The sequence below is a fragment of the Vespa velutina genome, chromosome 22 (assembly GCF_912470025.1).
Source record: "Vespa velutina chromosome 22, iVesVel2.1, whole genome shotgun sequence".
NCBI classification, from domain to species: Eukaryota; Metazoa; Arthropoda; class Insecta; order Hymenoptera; family Vespidae; genus Vespa; species Vespa velutina.
In genome coordinates, this window is record NC_062209.1 from 3,224,533 (window position 1) to 3,248,339 (window position 23,807).

The window sequence follows — 23,807 nt, forward strand, 5'->3', positions numbered from 1 at the left end:
TAACTTTGAAAGAATATAAGAGATAGGTAGTAGAATATATACGATAAAAATTATTATGCAAAAATGTATGTCAATAAAGAACATTTCAAAGATATTCTCGTTGACATGTTGATACGTGTACGTTAAAAGACTTTTGAACAACAGATTTCTATTGAGAAAATCACGAAAAGGACAAAGTATAAAAATATGAAAGAAACATGTCGTAATCACCTGTTGCTGCAAAAAATTTCTCTTCTTTCGTGGCTATTTTCTTCTGAATATTCAGATGAGTTTTCTTAAATATATATTGAATTTGATTTCAGCATTTTCACTCCTTATCTTTTTCGATTGCCACTTGGAACACGTGTTATTACATAAAATAAATTTCATTACTCGTAGTTTAGATTTTACATAATTAAATTTTTGATATTCAATTAACAAGGTTCGTTTAATACATTTTGAATTTTATAAAGTACTATTACAATTTCATCGATTTATTTATTTATCATTATTCAACTTTCTAGTCAATTATCTATATATTCTTTTTCATTGATTTCATTAAGATTTAAAATCATATATATATATATATATGATTTTACACATACACATATGAGAAATATTATTTTATTCGTCGGTTGATATCGATTTTAAAGGAATGATTGTATCGCGATTATTTTAGGATTAGGATGATAATATTTTTATTAATTTCTTGCTCCTATTTTAGGACGATACGTGGGATCTCGGCCGATAAAATTACGGAAGAGTTCGTGGAAGCAGCGAAATTTGGAAACAGTGCGAAAGAAAGAAAAGGAGAAACAAGCTTTGATTGGTCTATTGACCGGTCGGTGACATGGTAAAATCATTATCGTTCTCATTTCGGTCGATTTGACAATATCATAATGAGAACGTAACCGTAAATCAATTGACCACACTAAATCTTTGATATTGTAATTCAAAAATCAATCGAAAAGTTATACATTATCGAAGATACAGCTGTGTCGAGAATTCGTCAATGTTAAAGCGGATGACATTCAAGGAATAACAAGAATGAATTTATTGTATAATTATGTTTATAATAACATCGTTAATGTCTGTATTAAAAGAAAGAAAAAAACATAAACACGAACAAACAACAAAATATACTTAAGAATGTTCTGTTTTGGTCTCATTTTTTTTTTTTATTTGATTTCCTTTGTAAAAACGAAGGAACAATATGAATTTTTCTTATTGCGAATAATAAAAACGCGATCGCGAAATAAAACATAGGAATAAGTAGATCGAAGATGTTAATCAAATCGAAGGAAAGAAGCTTTCAAGCCCACGCAACATAAAGAGCGAATGGAGTTTAACTTCACGAATACTTTTTTTTTTTGCTTTTCTAACGTTTTTCTTCTTTTTTTCTATTTCTAAGTAAAGTGCCTCGTTATTGCATTTACTACGATGACGGACAGTCGATAATGTAATCTAGTAAATTTTCTTGAAAAAACAAATTGGAATCGTTTATTCTGGTTTTGATAACTTTTCGTGCCTGTGAAAATGACAGAACCTCTACCGATTCCTGGTGAGTACGGAGAAGCGGAAGAGAATCCTCTCGGTGTAAGTATTTTATTTTCTGATAGATTAATGGGTTTCGAAATAAAATATACATATTATCGTTTAAAGTTGAAACGAAAACACGTAGAGCGTTTATAATTTTAGCTGTACGAAGGCGAAAGAAATGAACAAGGCGATCGTCATGGATTCGGAAAAGCTTTATTACCCAATGGAGATATGTACATTGGCCGATATTGCGAAGGACTAAGAAATGGCAAAGGAATCTACGTATTTAAGAATGGTGCTCGATATGACGGCGAATGGAGGCAGGGACTTAAATATGGCCAAGGGACTTTTTGGTACCCCGATGGAACGCGATACGAAGGTACGGAAGAATGTACGAAAATAGGATCCGATTCAGATTCAAAGAAGCTATTTGGACGTGGGTTGACACCCAACACGTGTATCTACACAATTATTTTCGTTTCGTACATTAGAAACTCGAAAAAAAATTTATCCAAATAACACAGCATATATATATATATATATATCTTTATCATTTATTATACATAAGAGGTACAATAATATCGTAAAAAAGAATATTTTAACATTTAGTCGTTGTATCGTCAAATTGATTAAAAATTGAAAAAATGCGAAGAAGAGAAATGTGTAAATTTACTTTTCTTCGTGATAGCTAAATATAATACATAGTTCTAAGTAATCAATTTATATTACTTGTGACCATCGACACTTCCCGAGAAACTATAAAATTAAAATTCCAACAATAAGTTATAAGATATCTGAAGGATTATGTAAATATCTAATTATAATATCTTAACTTATTTTTACTAGTATTACGTAAGGTAGATAAAGGACGAAAGAAAGAAAATGATAAAGATCTAAAAGGAGAATATCGTTCAATAGGCGACTGGAAGCGTGATACTAAATATGGATTTGGCGTGTATTTTTACGAGAATAAAGATGTTTACGAGGGTTCCTGGAAAAAGAATCTTCGTCATGGTTTGGGAACGTATCTTTACGCGGCAACCGGGACAAAATTTATGGGTACTTGGATCAAAGATCGTATGCAAGGCCCCGGTCAGCTCATTCACCCTCGTCATCGATATCACGGCTTTTGGGAATTGAATTTGGTAATGCACGCGAATATAATCGATACTGTAAATCTCCTTTTTTTTTTTTTCCTAAAATTATCTTATAACAGCCGTACGGACGTGGTTGTTTTACCTTCGAAAATGCCTGCATGCAACATGGACATTACGTGCACCTACGAGATCCTAATTACGAGCAAACCGAGGAGGATGAAGTTGGGGATCTTGATACGGTAGGTCAATAGAAAAAAAAATATTTCTTTTTCTTTTTTTTTTTTTTTTTTTTTTTTTTTTTTTTTTTTTTTTTTTCTATATGACATAAAGTATAATATCAAATCAGATTAAATTACAAGAAAGTGCCGCATTTGCCAAATGTTAGTATATATATATACATATAAATATATATATATATAAAATTATTTAAAAATAAAATATTTTTATTTGTTAAGAACGGAATTTTTATAAAATAGTTCTTCTCTCTTAGAGATCAATTTTCTAATAAGGTGAGCTTAATAACACTAATGGAATTAATTGCTGTATATATTTGTTGAACGCTAATTCGCAAATAAATGTATATTTGATCAGACTATGGACGTAGAGGCAAGGACGGATGAAGAAACAATCGAAGATAAACTTGCGGAAGAAACACCATTCGAGCCCGTTCCATTAAAGAAAGGTGTTCTACCTGTATGGCGTGCACGTTGCATCACTCCATATAATTCCGAATTATTGCCACCGGAACCGGTACCTTTGCAGGAAGAGGTATTTCATTCGTTTGAAATAATATTTTTTTTTTCTTTTTTTTTTTTTTTTAATATTAAATATTCAATGGCTATTATTTTAAAAAGGACGAAAGCATGCTTGACTTATCGCGTAATAATTTTCATTTTAATATTATAAAATAGATTGCATATAATACCGGATGCGTATCATAAAAAGGTGCTGCTTAAATTATATACGTGTATATTTGTTTTCTCTTTCTTTAATATTTAACGATCCTCCCTAAAGTCATCTTCGATCTTTATCGTGATCGCTTCGTTTTCCTTTTTGTACTTATTTCATAAACGTATGCATATGTATCAGAGCTTCCATATATTATGTAGTTTGTAATTGAAATATTAAAAACAACGCAAAAAAATCGACGCGTAAAATCGCCTATTTTATTACTACATTTATAAATAGACTTATTCTAAATCCTTGTTGTGCTATGAAAGAAAGAAAACAAAACAAAAACAAAAAAATAATGCGTGCTGAATGAAAATCGTAAGGTAAAAGTGACGAATGTTTGACAATTATATTTCTCATTAAACTTCTCTACCGAAATCGATCCACCGATAATACGTACATATATACATACGTACATACATATTACTTTGAATTAGTCGAGTCTGTCTGATTTAATCTAACATCGAACACCTCTTTCCGGAGAAGTTACGAGTCTCATTGCTAATTTAATATCGAGAAGGCACGCGATAAAATTCAATTTCTTCTTCGTTTCGTTTCGTAGTGTTATTCTCTTCGGCGTCTGGAAATCGCGAAAAGCGGAAGTACGGCTATCGGTAATGGTCCGAGCCTTATTCGATTGTCCTCATATTAACGAGAATTTCCGGCTTTCTATTTCCGTCCTTTTTGCCAGACTATCAACTTCGATGTTCATTAATAGAATCACGATATCCGGGTCGAGTATTCCGCTCGTCTTTCAATTTTGCTTTAACCCATCGTTCATTACGACATGTACTCAATGTATATCCGGCATATTTCTGCGATAAAATCGAGTTTCCTCTTCTCTTCCCAGACACGAGTTCTCTTTCTCAATTTTCTTTACTCCTTATTCCAGAACTCTTTGATCTCTTTCCAGGTATCGTTGCAATCCTTGACAGACAAGTGTCCTGACGAGCCTTGGATGGAACCGGAGGAATATTTAAAATATCATTACGATGAAGAAGAAGAGTATGAAAATGCAGAAGGTTTCCCAATAAGGCCATCCGATTTGACTACTCATCTAGATGTATAAATATGCATTTGCTCTTCGAAATATAAGTATTAAAATGCTATGGTATCATGACCATAACTTTTCTTCTCTTCTTTTTCTTCGTTCGTATTGTTATTTTTATTTAGTGTTTCTCGTTTGCCTTGTTTTTTTTTTTTTTTCTTTTTTTCTTTCGATCTTACGGGCAAATCCTTGAATTATTTATACTACGAAGTAGTGCTATACTACATGGCTTGTAACATTTAGAAATATTTTGTATGATATGAGCGAAGAATAGTACGAAATAGATTGATTACGGCAAAGATAATATTTAGTTTTCTTTTTTTTTTTTTTGTCATTGTTTTTCTTATATTATGTTTATCATATGTTATCATATTTTTCATATTAATGTTAATATAATAACATAGTAGCAGCATAATATAATAAATTGTTACAGTATAATATATAAAGCTATTTTAAATATTTGCAATACATGTGAGTATAGCATAATATATTTAGGTGCGTTTGATCTCATAAGTATTATCTTTATGGTGAAAAAGAAATTCCCTGAAATTATACAATTATTTTATGAAAATATATTAGCTTACGTTTTTACGATTACGAACGTAAAGGAATAAGAAAAACCAGATCAATGAACTTCGGCATTGCAAATAACGCATTATAAAGTAACAACGCGCTGAAAGGATAATACGAACGGTTAATTTTAAGCCGTTTATTTAGGAAATTATAATAAGAAATGTGAGTAAGTGCTTATAATGCACGATATAATAGGGATCATTTTTACAGATACACACTGTTTTCGCATAAAATATATGTTTACCAGGATAATAGTGTAAAGTTATAATTAGCAATAAATGCAATGCGAGTAATATACTCGTTCGTATTAGCGTGCGTTCAAATCACATTGTTATGTATGTACAAATTTAGCCAGCTTCATCCAACATTAAGTTTTTTATGCCGAAGATACACTTAATTATACAATAAAAAGCACAAGCTTGTTCAATGTTCATTCGCAAGCACGTGTTTTAGTCAATCGACATAGTAATGAGATTACATTTTTTCTTTTTCTCCAGGATAATTAATTTTATAACTTATTTAATAGGAAGACAAAGTAGCTAAAGATGTATGAAAGTGGAAGAGATGTTATAACGTTATATGCCTATAATACATTATTCTTAAATTAATGGTTCCTCCACTATGCCTAAATACCAATTTGATATACCGTATTTATTTCCAAAATCGTACGGTATCAATAATTATTGGCTTTATAATTGTCTTATGTTTCGAGATATCGATAAAACTTATTTTATACCAATATCTTAATTTAGAAAATTTGAAATCTTGAAGCGGTATAGATTATAGGATAAAGGTCGCTGTACAGATTACATCTGACTGCATTGACGATGAAGGCCCAATGGAGGTCGCTAAAGGTTTAAAGGACGGAGGAGAGGGCAAAAGAATATAAAGTTAACGCGAAATATCGCAGTCTTTTTTACCGTAAGTAATAAGTCGTGTCACGCCTAAGTGAAGATCTTTGTTCTTTTATAATTATCTTATGATCATTTAAGAACAGCTACCGTTTGTCGTTGAAAAGATTGTAATAGTGTTATCAATAGGGCATTTTTAATGCTAATAAAGTGTATTAGGGACGTAAGAGATCGAATATTTCAAGTCGAAGCATATGCGAGACGTAACGCGAGATCGTAGATATCACTTTTACGCTTTAATTCAAATACGATTATCGTATTCACCTTTTTTCCTGTATTCAATACTACACTGCAGTAACAAAATACTTTTCCCTACGATCTTGCTTTCTCTTGGCACAAGATTAAGATCCGTGTTTATCACGAAATATCCACAACCTAAAGTGATTAAAGCGTTTTTTTCTTTTCTTGCATAAATCGATCAGCCACTGGCAAATTAGGAGTACGTATATCTTTTACACCATTATCGATTAAAGATTTGTAAACAAATTATAAATTAGAAATACAATGAATATGAGTATTTATAATTAATGTATTGATAATATTGAGAACTTTTTCATAACCAACCTCCAATTCATCATAGTCCGAGAAGTGCAAGTATTTAGTGATATTTCTAACGCGCAAATAATCTGTGCATAAGTTGTCGTTTAAGTATCTCAGGTACATAAACGTGGACGAATTTTTTGTGCCCCAATATTGAGTGACTTCCGTCAACAGATGTCTTCCTGTGTGCACTCTCATTTTTTTGCTCCCAAAATGCCAAAAAATTTAACAATTCTTCGTTTCTTTTGAAATTATTAATATTTCTTACATAAGATCAGGCGGTGGCCTTTGGAACGCAATACTGGCTACAGAAATACTGCAAAGACCGGCTGTTATAACACCCAGACATATATAGACAGAGGTTATCAACCAAAAGGCAAATAAATATAAAGTTTTGTTGCAATATTTGCCAAGGGATGGATCATAATTTGGTTCGTATTCCTTATATACCCACATGGAACCTATTAAATGATAAGAAATTCAACAATGATATGACACTGTTAAAATTGGCTTAGTACAATACACGGTTGAAGATTTCAATAAACTTGCCTACCAATGATAAACCAGCCCAGCATGAAGCAATTGATCAATGTTTGTGTTGGCGACTGTCTAATCCTTTCTTCATCTCTTTCTTCTTGTCGCTGTCTTACACGTGCAGATAAATGTAATAATTGTTTAAATACACCAAATCCTCCACCTACTAATAAATAAACGGGTATGTATTCACCCTGTGGACAGTCGTAAAGGTACAATGCTCCAATGATCATCATGCATATTGGAACTACGATTGTCACACCGAGAATAATAGTGCATCCAACTGGAACAAAGTGAATAGTATATATTGTCCAAGATAAAGAACTTATTAAAGGTCCATTACTAAGGCGAAAACAATTTATCACCTACTTGTACCCACAAGAAGAACGATTATATTTTTTAAGAAATCAAATACACCTTTGGAGACTTTATGCGCCTCCCTCATCCGACCAAATAATGAATCATATGAAGGAGGAGGTGCTGAAACAAAAGTCTGATTATCATTTATGTTTGTCTCAATGAATGATCACATAAATATTGAGATTTTTTTATGCAACAAAAATTGCATTTAGTTGTACGCACCATTGGGATCTATGGCTTCTTCATAAGAAGGCGGTGCACCACGATCACTAGGTAATGTAGAATGATGTCCAAGAGGTAAATTAATGTTATGATATGATGGAGGTGGAGTACAGCAAGTTGATGTCACATGAACAGATGTACCAGGATTTACACTTTCTGTAGTGTCGGTAGATATATTATGATTCGTTGGACTCAACGGCATTTCTATCCTAATGTTTGATGCGTGATTCCAACACATATATTTTGCATTAAAAATATTTAAGGACTTGGTTATATTAGAGACATATAACAACAAATGCTTGTATAACCTATAAGCAAAGAGATTCGATATATTGATATCTATGTTTTAATTTATTATTTAGTTTTCAACATGCGTATGCAATATTAAAGAAAACATAATAATGTGCATGTGACGTGGAAACAATTAAACGAGCTTTAAATTAATGAAAAATCTGCTCGATCGTTCGATATAATAACTAGTATCAGAAAAATGACATTGACATTGTCAAATTTAATACGTACTTTACAAGAATGAAAGGGGAAAAAAAAAAAAAAAAAAAAATTGTAACAATTAAAGTGACAAATGAATTTTCAATATAAAAATAAAATAAAGAGTTATTAAAGTTTTCTTATACGTACGCGATAATTGCTATTCCCGAAAAAAGCGCAGGAAGAGACGTAGGAGGGGGAAAAAAAAACAATGAGAATACGATTTTCGGTAAAGTTATAAAAGGCACAACCAACAACAATACTATTTAAAAGATCTAATACAGATTTGAAAAAGAAAACTATCTTTCGAGATTGCCCTTAAAAATTGTCACACCCCCGCTTTGAACCGAGGCGAAACAATCACATTGCAAATTCTGACATCTACATCTGTTCGGTTCGATCTTTCTTCTATTCGAGTCGCTCAAGAATAAGAGCGTAATGTCTTCGTTTTCCCTTATTAACTTCGGCACGAGATTATTATTTTCTAACGATAACATTGACTCTCCGGTAACTTAAGTTTGCGCCATGACGGACCATGTGCGGTGCACGAATCGAACTTAAAACAGTACATCGAGTTATCGATATTTTCGATAAAGAACATGCTTCTCGATGCGATATCGATAGAAATCATATCATGGTAAGAATAAAATTAAAATGTTCGAAACAATGTTTCTCAAGACGTCAAATATGTTAATGCGTATATCCAATCGATTTTAACTTTGATATCTATCAAATTTTATTTCTCACGAACCAACGGTATATCTTTATTTCTTTTTTATTTTTTGTTATCGAAACGAAAACAAAAAAAAAAAAAAAGAAGAATAAGCGTCACGCATCGTTTTAATATGTAATATAATTGATCATCACGTTGTTCATTCTTCCTCGATCATCGTTCGATAACAGGTAACGTCATAAACAACGTGTAACATAAAATTACACAAGTATTATTCTTAGATTCTCGTAAGAGTTAGCGTGAAATCCCTTTGACGAGTTGACAAAGCAAAAGAATCATGATAATATAAACATACTTTTGGAAAACAATTAAATTCATCTATTGTTTCATTCCTTCCTTCCTGTTCCCACGCTTCTAGTATTTCAATATACAATGTCAATATATAAAAATATACTAATGAATAAAAAAGATTCATACTTAGATTAAGATATCGTTGAATCATCCTACAGTAGTATACACGCACATCCAAATATGACTATAAAAAGGATTTCAAAATGAGCATGAGAAGTTCGTAGTAATCGACAAAGTTAAAAGTGTTATTCGAAAAATAAATAATTATTGAAATGTATTCATCGACCGTTACATTTTTTGTGTCGGCGTTATGCGCTCTCTTACTTCCATATTATGTTGTGAGTTATTCTTTTTTTTTGTATATAAATCCAATACATACATTCTTTTAGATAAATCCATATGGATCGAAGAATTTTTAATCATATTTCCAGGTAGGAGAACTACAAATATTGTCATGTAAGAAAGAAGACATAGCACCAGGAGCCATATCGATGGGAGATATAAATGCCTCCGGCAATACGATAAAAGGCTCAATAATTGAAATCAAAGAAGAAATAAATCCGAGTTTTATTACGGTATTCATTGATATATATATATATATATATATTGATATAAACATTTATTTGGAATTCGTCAATTTTTGTTTGCGAATTAATAATGATCAAATTGAATTTCACTCTAGGTACACTTGCAAATAAACGATGAAGATGGCGATTCAGTGATGGAACAAAATATCGATTTTTGTAATATGAATTCCGCGGATATGTTTAAACCTTATTTCGAATCGTTCAGTGAGCCGCAATTTAATAAAGGAAATTGTCCAATAAATCCCGTAAGTAGCGACCACTAAATCAATCGAAATGATAAATAATTTTTAAACCATTTACTTTCGTTTCCATTATAATTATTTAACCAAGCAAACATTTAATTATTCATGGAATACAATTTGATTGAAATTTTCAATAGGGTACTTATAACTCGGATGATTTTCAAATACAAGCTGATGGAGGTGAAGGAATTTTTACAGTTATTCTCGAGGCATTAGAAGGATCAAATTTGTTTCTCCGTGTAACTTGTGAGGCTAAACTCGAATAGTACAGTGTATAATCATCATTTTTTTTTAATGTTAGACAAAATTGTCATAATATATAGCGGTGTTAATTATTCCAAATGAAAGTTGAAAAATTAAATTTGAGGTAAAATTGTTTTATTACTTATAAAAAAAGAGACGCATAATAACACTTTAATTGTATCTGTATAGGGTGCTTCATTTTATTATGTAATTATTTACTTATTATATTATATTTTGTTGCAAGATTAATTTTTAATTGTCTCATTTATCATATTTCTCAAGATCCAAATCCTGATTCATTCTTATATGCTTTGACATAAGTTCTTTATCCTAAATGAATCTTTTTTTTTTTTTTTTCCAAATAAATAAATTGATCATTTATTTGTTCGACAAACTTGCATTTGGAATTTAACTAATCCATGCCTCCTTTCTATATTTATTTCTATCATTTACGATCGTTTAACGACACGATCATTTATTCGTATCTAGTCTCTGTTTCACACATTTCGAACATTTCTTCAAAGCGTTGACTTTTAGAAAAAGATAAATAATACGATAGTAAAAAGTGAAGATATAAAAGAAGAACGGTCAGTTTACTGACGTTTTTCAAAGTCTTTGCTTGTTGAATACTTTGTTTTTTTTCCTGGAAACTTGATAACTTTGTTGGTAATGTATTCTTTTCTTTGCCATTGTCAGATTCCTCTGTGTATGTATGAAAAAATCGTTTTATTATTAATTATATTTTAATGAATGAATTTTATTATTAAAAAATTGTTTGTGATTTTTATAATCAATCTCGTTAATATAATGTTAAATCTTACGCAGATTATGATAATTTAATTCACTTTGTTTTCTTGGTATAATTGGTTTCTGAGTATTTCTCGAACGTAAGATATGATTTTTATTATTGTCGATAACTCCTTTTGTTTTCTGTGATGCATACAATGACGTAACAATATTGACGTAACAATATTTTTGCATATATGTGTATATTTCTTCACAACGATCATTGGCTTACCAAAGAAGATCGAAAAAAATCCGTACCACCACGTAAACGTACAGGCAATTTTGCGCTAGATAGACCTATAATATAATATAAATATATACATTAATTAAAAAGAATATCTCGAAAACGAGATAGGATAGAATCTCACTATCGGTCGAATATGCAGATGAATCTTCCTTCCTAATTATTTGATTTTTCTTAGCTTTTTTCTTGAATAACTTTTCTCCAGTTGAATTTTTATTCCATCCAAGTTTATTATTTTTGAATGGAGCCTCCTAAGGATTCATAAAAGATTAAGTGACTTTTACACATCGACGTAGAATTTATTAAAAAAGGAAGCGTTTCTTTTGTACTTTCGATTTATTTGTTAAAGTAAAATTATCATCCGTGGAATCTTCGTATTCGGTAATTTCTTGAACGTCGGCCAATGGTAAACGTAATTTGCCAATATTGTACTTTCGTGCATTAATCGATCTATTTCTCGTTGATATCTTTTCGTAATGATTATTGCCTGAAAAATTAATGACATTTTATAAAATTGATGTTATATAATCATAAGTTTTTATTGAAGAAAGAAAACAAATTTATATATAATGTTTCGATAAATTCATAAATTTACATTAACGAAGTGATATTCTACCTTCCTTTCTATAAATCTATGCAGTTGCGTAACCTATTTTCTATTTTAATAAGAGCAAGGAGAATAGGAGAGATGAAATATCTTGAAACGTGTATAGGTAGAACAATCTATAGAAATGTTCGAAAGCTTAAGCTGTGTGAAACTTTGCAAGATTTATTTTCAACGTAAATAAATATTATGTAGCCTAATGAATATATATAATAAGGTTACCGCAAAAAATTAATAAAAGTCTATCACATTTAAATGCTTATCTCTTGAAATTAAGTTTTAGTTTAGTATTTGTAATTAAATCTTACGTTTCATTGGACTAATATTTGTACGATGATCGTGATGATGGAATCGATTCAATGAACTTTACATACATGAGAGACTGAAAAGTGTGAGAGTTCACAGTCTACCAAAACTGTATATTTACTCTATCCACATGAAACCAATTGTTATGTATGCGTAAGAGGGGAATAACCAACACAAGTTTATACATCGATACGATAGACGCATAGTGGGGATAACTTCCCCGCTTCTATTCGTAATTCATGCTTTCTCCATACCTGTGTCGTTGAAGTCAAAACGCTTCGAACAAAAGGTAATGCGCATTTTTGCCTTAATGCGCATAAATGCCAGGCATCCTTATATGGAAAATATGTTTCTTCAAAAACTTCACTGTTACAATGTTTATATCAATGAAATTCGATTTTTCTTTTCTTTTTCTTTTTATTATCTTACGATATAATTTCGTTCGATTTATTGATTCAATAGGTAATGCAATGAAGTAAGCGATCATTAAAAATTGCGCGCTCATAATTAAGATAACGGTATCCACGTTTTTTTATCAATCATTCTTTCATCCAAATTATTTTTTCTCTTTTCCTTTTCTACAAAAAAAAAAAAAAAAAAAAAAAAATAAAAAAAAAAGAAAAAGATCGTATTATAAAATGCAAGAGACAGCCGTGATCTTTAAACCTATTGAATCGCGCGACCTCTAACCATCACTAGTAACGACTAAAACTTCATTGTAGATTGATGCGTTGTTGCAATTGTTTTTCGAAAAAAAGTTCTTATGCAAATTTGTCACTTTTGATCGGAAAGGTCGCTTAAGAGTGTAGCTTTATAAACGTCTTTAACGTCCGGTTATGATGGAAATTCGTAATACATTTATCGTTAAAAACACGAATAATTTAGTACTCATGTCATCCGTGTAAGTAATATAGTTACTAACTTGTCCTTGCATTTATTATATGGTTGTTTTTTTTCCAACCCATTATCATATCGAAACAGAAATATTATACGCAAAATGTTATTTTAGCAGATCGCTCTTTACACTTGGAGCATAGATTAATCCAAACATCAGCATAAGATATGGATAACGTGATTGTGAGTAATAGTCCACATATTAATTCATTTAATCATTTTTTGCCTTCTAACCTCGTGCATCTTTGTTATGCATTTGCTTTGTTTTAGAAATATGTATTTAAATTGAAATGCGTTCATCATATCCAAACAAATCTTATATTAACCTATAAAATTCTATGACAATTTTTATTTTTTTCAAGGGATGTTATTGGTATGCTTTATCATTTATCATGCTCTTTGTTTTGTTTGAATTAAAATAAGAAATTCATTATTAAATTAGATTTAAGAAGTATCGCTCTGTGTTTATATAGTAAAAAAAAAAAAAAAAAACTTTAGGGGATAATACATGCGATCTGCAAAGGATTTGCAGATAGTTTAAAAGGTGCAATTGTTCTCTTTTATATGGATAAACAAATTAATGATAAATTGAGTAGTAGACCACCTTCAAGAACAGAAACACATAAAAAAGATGCTTCTGTACATAGTCCTGCAAAGCATTGTAATCAACAAAGGTATGTCATTATATTTATATAGTTGTATACTGCGATATTAAAAGATTTGGATTATATTAAAAGAATAACAAGTGAAACTTATGACAAATCAATGCTCCAAATGTAACTTATTGAATTAAGAAAAGATTGCAGTTCATAAATCTATACATTCCAGAGAGTCCAAAGTGTTAAAACGAACAATTCAATGTTGCGCCCTAAACGGTGGTGTTTTTTGGGCGAGTATTTTAATTTTTGAATGCGGACTTCTTCCGTTCCTTAAGTACTTATTGACAATTATATTTGGTCATTCGCCTGGTATGGGGGTGACAGTATGGTCTTGGACAAAACCATTTTTGTCTCTTACTTTTGGAACTGTGTGGGTGTTACCACTTTTTTTACTCAGCCGCATAGTCAACAGTTTATGGTTTCAGGTATGGATGAGTTCTTTAGATCAATTTCATTGACAATTATGAGCATTCATTTTATATATTCTATTACTATTATTGATATAGGATATAGCAGATAGTGCTTATAGATATAGACAAGGAAGGCCATTACTTCTATCCAGTGTAAGCAAATTGGTAGCAGACACTCTTTTCAGTATATTAGTGCAAGCTCTTTTTTTGGGGCAAGGAATGCTAGTATCCAAAGTACCATTACCTCCGCTAGGTGATATACTTGCCCTTGTACATATGTGCCTTTTATATGCTCTTTATGCCTTTGAATACAAGTGGTTCAATATGGGATGGGAATTGCATAGACGACTGACTTTTATCGAAGGCAATTGGCCATATTTTGTGGGCTTTGGGTTACCATTAGCAGTACTTACTCAACTGCCTAATTCATATGTGATAAGGTAAAAAAAAAAAAAAAAAAAAAAAAAAAAAAAGAAAAGAAATAATCATTGGTCTATTATTTTATTATATGAAAATATTTTTTTGTTCTTTCATAGTGGCTGTGTTTTTTCTATATTATTTCCACTTTTTATTGTAAGTGGAAATGAAGCAGAACCTGTAACTGGAGTTTGGTATGTCCTTTTTTCACTTTTACACTTGCATATTATTACTATTATATATAAATTTTTATCTAATTTATGAATAATAATGCATTTCAGTGATTGTCCATTAAAACTGTTCTCTCCAGTAATTGCCATTGCCAATACTCTTTTTAATAAAACTATTGGACCGGCTAATAGGCGGTGACGATCGAGAAAAGATATAAATTCTAGTGTTTTTTCTGGATTAAATATACAATTGTGATTTGATTTTTTAACTTTTGATGCTTTTTTGCAGACATTATTTAAGACTGTTCACTACTCCTGCTTTTTTAATGGTTCATGCCATCAATGAAAACAGGCATGTAATTCTTGACTGGTATTACTAAACAAGGTCTTATTTTAAAAACGAAGATTTAATCTACGGCGCTATTCCCAGTCTGAATTTTGAAAAAGCTTTATTTTCTTTGAAAAAAAAATTGTGTTAAAAATGGTATTTTTCATGAATAGTTTAAGCAGAAATAAAAACCTTTTTCAAAAATTTGAAATCAATACGCCATAGATTAAACTTTCGTCTTTAAAATGAAACCATGTCCATTAAAAATGGTCAAGAATTACTTCTGTTCTCATTGATAGCATAAATGCTCTTTTCGACATTTTTCTCAAACAAAAGGTTTGATATTGTAGTGTCCCATGAAATTTGCGACAAAAGAATAGTTATATACGCTTGAATGGTGTATGTTTGATATCTCTGAAATAGCGATTGACTGCTTGATTGTATGCAAAAAAAAGAATAGTTGATGCTCAGATTTTTTGAACATTTCCAAACGCAAAGAAATACATTTCATGATGCTCGTACGGAGAAGCTACGGAAACTCATTTGGCCATTTTAATGAATTTTGGTCAGATGATTTTTTTTATGACAAAAGTAAATCGTTTTGTCAAAGAATCTGAGATTCTAAAATATTCTTAAATATTGGAAAAATTTGCAATTTCTCTTAAATTTTATAAACTAGAAAGACGAAGGTTCTACAAGCAATATGTAACACATTAGCAAACATCAAAATTCGTAATACAAAAATCGTAGGTTTACGAGGCTAAATGAAATCGGTTTTTTTTTTCTTTCTTTATTGTATCAATATATAAATTCGTATTAATTTTAATGATGAACTAATTTACTTTTTTTATCTTATTTGATATTAAATTTTTATTATCCTATATCTTATATTTATTTGCTCCACTGATGGCTGACGTGAATTTCGCGATGATCTGTGCCTAGATAGGACGTAGTAGCAGTATAATGTTGTTCGATGACAAATGCATATGAAGTAATTTATCGATATTTATCATATTTTTAATAAAGATTAAAGTACCAGTTCGTTTCCAAATTACTTACAAGATTTTTCTCCCAGCATTATTTTGTTATGGTTTCCTCTATATGAATTCATATTATTACTATTACTATTACTATAATAATAATATGTAATGTAATAGTATAGTAGTAAAAACAGTAATAATAATAAGAAACAGAAGAATGTACTTATATTGTATGATAAATATGATTGTGATAATTTATAATAACAGAAGAAGGAAAATGTATCTATATGCATTTGTTTTCACACTGTTTAACTCACGATCAGTCTAAGCTAATTGTCTTTACTATTATAATATAAAATATATTAAACAATATCTAGATCTATATAAATAATATTTAAGTATATTTTTATTATATATTATTATATTATATTAAATTATTATTGTTATTTTTATTAATAATAGTAATAGTCAAAGTAATATGAAGTGGACTAGTTCTACAGGAGGAACACGTAAAAAAAAGTGCTGGAAATTCTAGGTAGTGGGGAAATGTACTCGTGTTTTAATTTTGTATTAAAATAATATAATATATATATATAAATATTCACTAATTATTTTTAAGAAAATATTCGACAAATTTTTATTTTTGTCAAAAATTTATGTATTAATTTTTATATGTATCAATTATATTTATTATTTGATATGCATTTATTGTAAAACAAATGCGTACCGACTTCGTATCTACAATAGCACGGATCATTGGAAGTCGCAGCTACCATCAAAGAAAGATATACATATGAGAGACTGAAAAGTGTGAGTTCACAGTATACTAAATTATTTACTCTAGTTACACGAAACCAATTTTTATGATACGCGTGAGAGGGGAATAATCAACAAGTTTATACACCGATACGATAGACGCACGTTAGAAACAACATTAGTTCATATTTTGTCTATATCTGTCGCTGAAGTTACACATGCTTTGAACAGAATGAAGTGAACAGCCTTAAAATGCACTTTTTGTTTTCTGTATAAAGTGATCGGTACTTTAGCATATATAAATTATTTATAAGAATTGAGGATAAGTTATGTCGAACTTAAGTTGATCTTATTGATACAATATCTTATTGTAATAAATATAGAGATATCAATTTATAAAATGGGTAAACTCGTATTGTGCTTGTCACAAAATTATCAAATGTTATTAATAAAATTTATTAATAACATATTAATTTATATAATGCATTACTCCCTGTTAAGGTAAGAAGAAATGATAATATAATTGTCCTAGAAATTTGGTAATTATTTACAAGATTTTTACACTTGATGCACATAATATAATTGTATGATATCTAAATAAGATAGAAATGGTAGCTAACATTTTATACTTTTTCTATAGTTATTCGATCGTGAAAAAAATAATTAAATTTAGTACTTTAAGTTAGTAATTATCTTATACCAAGTGATATATGCAATGTGTATTATCATTGGAATAAATTTTGTGAAATTCAAATGGCCTGTGAATAAACTAGGATCTTGCATAAATACTTTTAATTTATTTTTGAAATAGAATGTATCAAATTTATTTATATTTTAACATTGTCTGTGTGTCACAAAGTGCATTCCTATAAGAATATAAATCTATTAATTACAAATAAAGAAAGATTGCATTGCAACGAGATAAAGTAGAGAAAGTATTGTACAATTATGAATTATTAATGTGTCAGAGATATAAGAATATTCAGTCATATTTAAAAATAATAAATATTTGGTACATTCTACTCTGTTGTAATTTTTTTTAAATAAAAAAATAAAATATACTCGTCTAGGAAAACTATATTTATAATTCTGTGTTCACATTCAATAGAGAAAGAAAAGTAAAGAATTATAAAAGAAAGAGTTAAAATGTATTTGTTATTTTTGTTGAAAAAATCATGAAAGTAAATCTTGAAGAGCTAAAAGATCGTGATCTGAAGGTTCTTCCTTAATTCTATAAGAATTAGATAGCGCATAGTGTTTATGAAGAGCTGCAAATCCTAATCCTGGGTCTGCCTCTTCTTCTATCATAGGACTAGTACCTCTTTCAATAATATGATTCTTACCTACCTAGAAAAAATATAGAAAATAGAATTTCATAAAAATCATTTTATAAATTCTTCATATTTCCTTGCAATTATTTTTTACGAACTTCGAAACGTTGTTGTTTGTATGCGATAAGTTTGCGAGTTCCTGGGGAGCTTTGTATAAGATTTTGAATTGTAGGATGTGAAACACCAAAAAAATCAGCTCCTCTCGGTGTTATTGAGCGAAGAGCAGGGGAAATGGCTGTTAATAATCGTGAATGACATTCGTCGGGAGTAGATCCTACTAATGCTTGATCGAGATCATTGTCAGAGACTATTTCAAATCTATCAAATATAAAATTCTATTTAATTTGGATTTATATATTTGGATTGATTTGTCATAAAAGAAATTTTATTGTTACCTAGGTCTCGATCCACCATCCAAAATTTTGCAAGTGTATAAACTTTTGGCTCTTACATCGCGTAAACTAGCATATATTCTTGTACTACAGTATCCTACCGGAAAAATGAGGTCTTCTGTATGATATGCAATTCTATCTGAAACCACTTCACCAAGAGAATATACTGTAAGATCACCTAATGAAATAGGAAATATAGGTCTTCCATTTACATCTAAAGGTATTAGGTTTACTGCTCTTCTTGTTGTTTTGTTATATCGTTTTGGCTTAACTTTAGTCTCTGTAAATATAATATTATATTAACATTATTCAAAATGATTATACTACAAAATTATGTTAGTAGTCCTTTGTACCCGAGGCATCCATTGAGATTCTCTTCTTTACTGTCTTCTTAGGCGTAGAACATTCTGAATTGAAAGAAGAGGAATTAAGATTATTCGATTGAGATCGTACCATCATTGTACCTGGGTCTATCTCTCCTTGTTGCTGACATAATTTTCGTAGGAGAAAAAGTCTCTCTTCTTTCATAAGCATAAGATTTTCTTGCATTTGTGCCACTTGATCGCATAATGCTGCATTTTCCTAAAATCATGAGTTAACATAAATGTTTATTCTATTGATAAATAAATACTTGAAAAAAATTAATATATAAATATCTGTATCCAAAAACAGATATGAAAGAAAGAGCAAATCTTTCAGTATAACTTTTCTTATATAAATAGTATCTCAACTTACAAAAACTGTGTCCTTCACAATTCTTTTCAATTTCCGATATTTCTTTTTATATTTTAAATTCTGCTGCATTTCAGCATTTTTATGATAATCATTATAATAATTGTCATATACTTGAGACATATTAAAATATATTAAAAGATGTTAAAAATAATCAATCTAACCAACTAAATTTTTTGTTTTGACAGTTGAGAGGTTAAGTTCTGCGTAAAATTCTAAAAACCTTTTCGTTGCAACCATTCGACTTAAAATGCAAAATAATGAAATATTCTCAATAATTATATTTTTTTAGAACCAATTCGATGAAGATTTGAAATAATTATTAATATGTTCGAGAAATATATTAATCGAGTATACCATTTTCTATTTATTCTTTGATTGGTCAATAATGTATTAATATCAACCAATGAGAAAGCTTTGTGCGCATCGGCCCAGAAAATGACCGTTAGTATTTAGTCGCGCGTATGAATACAAAGGTATTTCTGATTTCGCGTAAGATTTAAGATTATTATCGCGATACGCTTTCAAAATTATTTTCGTTCTTAGATATCTATATACTAATGATAACATTCAACAGGTTAGTAACTGATTATGTTTATTTAAATATTAAGCAGATAATCATTCGTCAATCTTTTTTCTTTTTCAATCATTTGATTATTATAAATAGATACGTATCAGTTTGAATATGTACGTTTAATACGAGCTTTGTGTGCATCGGCCCAGAAAATAACCGTTAGTATTTAGTCGCGCGTATGCATACGAAGGTATATCTGATCTCGCGTAAGATTTAAGATTATTGTCGCGATACGCTTTCAAAATTATTTTCGTTCTTAGATATCTGTATACTAATGATAACATTCAACAGGTTAGTAACTGATTATGTTTATTTAGATATTCAGCAGAAAATTATTCGCCAATCTTTTTTCTTCTTCATTCACTTGATTATTATATAAAGATACGTATCAGTTTGAATATCGTACGTTTAATACGAGCTTGCAGCCGTGTATAACGATGAGTCTAAAGAAGAAAAAAAAAAAAAATTTCGAAAAGCCGACCCGAGATATTTGAAAAAAGGGAAAATGAGTAAATGATATTCTTTTTTTATGTAAGTAAATTCTTTCCTTTCAAATTTATTATGCATTAATATGAGTAATCGAGATTTTTGCGTTTTTTTTTTTCCCTTTTTTCAATAAGTTTATTTGAAGGTTAAGTAAAAAGGAACGTAATCAAGTTTACGTTTAATTCGTGCACATCGACATAAATCTATGGATATTTTATTAAGGATGGCAGGAATGGCGCATGATATTGGTATAATAATTTGACGAACAAAATATATCTCGAAAATACGATTTATTAATCTGCCGAACGTGTATTTTGCAACGCGCACTCGCATGCTCTCTTTCTCTCTCTCTCTCTTTCTTACTTTCAATCTTTCAGATTCTCTCTTGTACGCGTTATATAAAATCTAGATCGATATTATATTTAGAGACATCATAATTCGTAGCTTCTTCGATATACGTTAAGCTATCCTAAAAATCGCGTAAACCATTTATATCGATGAGGAGTGGCCCGATCGTTATTGGATCATTACCTTTGCACCTCGTTATTACATTCAAGATTATCGAAACATCAAACGAAGATCATTCTCCTTGATAAGATTTATTCTCATTAGAGAAGCTTTTGTATTTCTACGCGTCTTTGACTATGACCACTTTTGCATTGAATTAGACGATAGAATAACGACGAAGAAATAATTAAATGAACGAAAAGAAAATGTTACGATTCTTGTTTTATATACATACCTAGGAGAAATAGCAAACGCTATGATATGGTCCGTTGAAAATTCATTATTTATCATACATCATACAATGAAATATCCGTATTTACAAGAACAGTTCGATGTACGAGCAATATTTACAGGAGATTAGTTTTAATGAACGATTCATGTCAAAACGTAGCGATTTTTAATGGATAAAGAAGATCCCATAACATTTTCACACTCTTCTCTCTCTCTCTCTCTCTCTCTCTCTCTCTCTCTCTCTCTCTCTCTCTCTCGATACTCTGCGTTATTATATTCATCGCGTACATCTCGTTCACTCTGACTAACGTATTTCGAAGCGACGCCAAGAACAATTTGTTCGTTTAATTAAAATTCTGAACGTTCTAAAATCTTCAGGCTGCACCAACTATATCCTGTTTTTTGCTGATCGATGAAATAGCGTGGTGCAATTGAAAAATCGCCGATATGGAAACACAATCTATTAATTTTTTCGATTTAAGGATCAATTATTCTTTTAACATTTTGCACAATTGACATAAATAAAATATAATTCCAGAGATATAGATCAATCATAGAGATGACATTAATGTCGTTTATAGATTTAACGATTTTACATGCTATATATCATCGATCGTCGATATTAATAATATGATAATTTTGCAATATAAATTTTTTCTCATATTCCATATTTTTTTTCTTTTTTTTTCTTTTTTTTTTTTTTTAATTTTAATAAGGTACCAAACAAATATAATATAAATTGTTTTGAATTTGTTCCGAGATTCGATAGGAATAAAATATTATCGATAGAACGTGGAGATCGTGGAGAGAATTATTCTCAAGCTCGAAATCAATTAGAAAGAATCGTTGATAATCAAAGTATCAAAGGGGAAAGGAGAAAATACGAATATCGTCACCGTTAATAAAATAAAATACAAGATAATTCATTTCGTTCATAATGAATTTCGCATTTGAATCTTTTTTTTTTCTTTTTTTCTTTTTTTTTTTTTTTTTTTTTTGTTTCGTAAAGAGTGGCGAAGAACGAATTGGCGCGATGCAGCGATAGAATTTTTACTCTAAATTGACTACGTACAAAAAATATTCTTATCGACTACATATGAATTATGTACAGTGTCTGTGTGTACCTATTATGACTTCTTCATTCTGTGTGATTGTTATAGTTCCTTGTGCATTCTGTACATTATTTTTTTTTTTCTTTTTTTTTCTCTTTTTTTTTTTTATAATCCTAAGGGTGAAAGATAATCACATTTTCAGAGTTTGCGACGCGCATTGCGATGAATTACTTAAGAATAATACGCTCGTAGATTTTTTTAGATTCGCATCCTTACCCTTTATCGCGTCGATCGATTAGCTTACACGAAGAAGGAATAGTGTTTGATGCTCAGCTTTATCGTGATGATCTACGTACGCATATTATACGTACGATTTGTTTACGAATAAAGCGATAAGAATACGAGCCTATATTTAGGTGTATCTTTTCATTTTTCAATATACACCGACGAACTTTGTTTTCTCAAATTTGGCCTTTAAGTACATCCTCGAATATAAACGACGTACACATTACGTATGTACGTATTTTATGTACATACATACTTACATCCATACCTATATATATATATATATGTATATATATATATGTATATATATGTATATGTGTATATATACGCCTTGCGTACGCGTCAACGCGGGAAAAATTTGGGTATCTCACAGTGTAAAGAATGAATGAAATTAGGTAGAATACAGTAAACATCCATGGATTGATAGCGATCGAACGTACATAGCATATTTTTCTATATACAAAATGTATACAATGTATCAAAATTCTATTTTCGTGATTTTAAAAAATCAATAATTATATCGTCTCTCAAAGGTTGCACGTAGCCCAAAATCTACACCCGTTTCGTTCTTCTTCGAACGCTCTTTTACGAAGAGAAATTTATAAGTATATTATGTATAAGAAAGTATGTAATATACACGTAAATACGTTCCAAATGTTTTCCCATAGTGTTTCTTTTAAAATGTATTTTCTTCCTTCTGGTTTTTTTTCTTTTTTTTTTCTTTTTTTTTTTCTTCTCGTACTCGTTTTCCCTACACGCGTTTTTATTTTATTTTGTTTTATCTTCTCTTTTTCTTTTCTTTTTTCCTTTTTTCTTTTTTTTTTTTTCTTTCTTTCTTTCTTTTCATTGATAACGCCAAGCGCACAGTGTGTCTATCTTGCTCTTTCCCCTCTTCGCTTTCTTTCTTTCTTTCTTTCTTTTTTTTTTTTTCTTTCTTTTGTACGTACATACATATCGCGCGATGATATGCAAGAGCATTATTAAAATACTTATAGTTAGAATATTTTGGCGTTATACACGCAAGTAGATGAAATACAGAAAGTAAAAGAAGATGTGAATGCAGTGATAAACGTATAGCAGAGAGAGTTACGCACACGACATTTTTATTGCTCCCTTTGTTAATCGAAAAGGATTTAGCGAAGGTATCTGCTAAATTATATCCGATATCTCTTAATCGCGAGAATAATTTCATTTATTAATATTTTTATATATTAGTATTTTTTTTTTTTTTATTTCTTTCCTTTTTTCTTCTTTTTCTATTTTCTTTTATTTGCGATCGATCAGGGATGATTACATTCGAATCATTTAACGAATATGCAGATAC

General features: G+C 29.9%; 5 protein-coding genes across 17 annotated transcripts in view; 2 read left to right on the forward strand and 3 right to left on the reverse strand.

The window, feature by feature from the left end:
* LOC124956603 (RNA-binding protein 42) overlaps positions 1-1,075 on the forward strand; it is an 8,760-nt gene extending 7,685 nt beyond the window's left edge. For both annotated transcript variants that reach the window (XM_047512652.1, XM_047512653.1), the window contains one exon: positions 704-1,075. In XM_047512652.1, coding sequence (XP_047368608.1) covers positions 704-828 — 125 coding nt within the window. In that variant the 3' untranslated portion in view covers positions 829-1,075. The remainder of the gene's footprint in view (positions 1-703) is intronic.
* A 132-nt stretch (positions 1,076-1,207) lies between these two features.
* On the forward strand, positions 1,208-17,688 carry LOC124956600 (etoposide-induced protein 2.4 homolog). 8 transcript variants are annotated; one of them, XM_047512636.1, is made up of 11 exons: positions 1,208-1,575; positions 1,678-1,897; positions 2,365-2,854; positions 3,106-3,124; positions 3,207-3,383; positions 4,480-8,880; positions 9,426-9,605; positions 9,699-9,842; positions 9,950-10,099; positions 10,234-13,180; positions 13,289-13,356. In XM_047512636.1, the coding sequence occupies exons 1-6, from the start codon at positions 1,516-1,518 to the stop codon at positions 4,633-4,635; spliced, it is 1,122 nt and encodes a 373-aa protein (XP_047368592.1). In that variant the 5' UTR covers positions 1,208-1,515; the 3' UTR covers positions 4,636-8,880; positions 9,426-9,605; positions 9,699-9,842; positions 9,950-10,099; positions 10,234-13,180; positions 13,289-13,356. The 8 variants fall into 8 exon arrangements, with proteins under 8 accessions (XP_047368592.1, XP_047368593.1, XP_047368595.1 ...); XM_047512637.1 differs by having other exon boundaries at positions 13,292-13,356; XM_047512639.1 differs by lacking the exon at positions 3,106-3,124 and having other exon boundaries at positions 2,365-2,663; positions 2,735-2,854.
* On the reverse strand, positions 4,707-8,810 carry LOC124956607 (transmembrane protein 272-like). Of its 2 annotated transcripts, none has more exons than XM_047512659.1 (5): positions 8,394-8,810; positions 7,755-7,963; positions 7,542-7,652; positions 7,192-7,455; positions 4,707-7,099 (listed from the first exon to the last, which is right to left on the reverse strand). In XM_047512659.1, the coding sequence occupies exons 2-5, from the start codon at positions 7,954-7,956 to the stop codon at positions 6,903-6,905; spliced, it is 774 nt and encodes a 257-aa protein (XP_047368615.1). In that variant the 5' UTR covers positions 7,957-7,963; positions 8,394-8,810; the 3' UTR covers positions 4,707-6,902. The 2 variants fall into 2 exon arrangements, with proteins under 2 accessions (XP_047368615.1, XP_047368614.1); XM_047512658.1 differs by having other exon boundaries at positions 7,755-8,062.
* Positions 9,576-12,873, reverse strand: LOC124956608. Of its 2 annotated transcripts, none has more exons than XM_047512661.1 (6): positions 12,534-12,873; positions 11,699-11,856; positions 11,494-11,620; positions 11,358-11,422; positions 11,161-11,269; positions 9,576-11,041 (listed from the first exon to the last, which is right to left on the reverse strand). In XM_047512661.1, exons 1-6 carry the CDS (start codon positions 12,595-12,597, stop codon positions 10,815-10,817), a joined length of 750 nt encoding a protein of 249 aa, XP_047368617.1. In that variant the 5' UTR covers positions 12,598-12,873; the 3' UTR covers positions 9,576-10,814. The 2 variants fall into 2 exon arrangements, with proteins under 2 accessions (XP_047368617.1, XP_047368618.1); XM_047512662.1 differs by having other exon boundaries at positions 12,282-12,873.
* A 264-nt stretch (positions 17,689-17,952) lies between the features above and the next one.
* Positions 17,953-23,783, reverse strand: LOC124956602 (transforming growth factor beta regulator 1). Of its 3 annotated transcripts, XM_047512650.1 has the most exons (6): positions 19,352-23,783; positions 19,081-19,198; positions 18,970-19,023; positions 18,620-18,896; positions 18,323-18,542; positions 17,953-18,240 (listed from the first exon to the last, which is right to left on the reverse strand). In XM_047512650.1, the coding sequence occupies exons 1-6, from the start codon at positions 19,469-19,471 to the stop codon at positions 18,067-18,069; spliced, it is 963 nt and encodes a 320-aa protein (XP_047368606.1). In that variant the 5' UTR covers positions 19,472-23,783; the 3' UTR covers positions 17,953-18,066. The 3 variants fall into 3 exon arrangements, with proteins under 3 accessions (XP_047368606.1, XP_047368607.1, XP_047368605.1); XM_047512651.1 differs by having other exon boundaries at positions 17,953-18,236; positions 18,970-19,198; XM_047512649.1 differs by having other exon boundaries at positions 18,970-19,198.
* Positions 23,784-23,807: the final 24 nt, after the last annotated feature.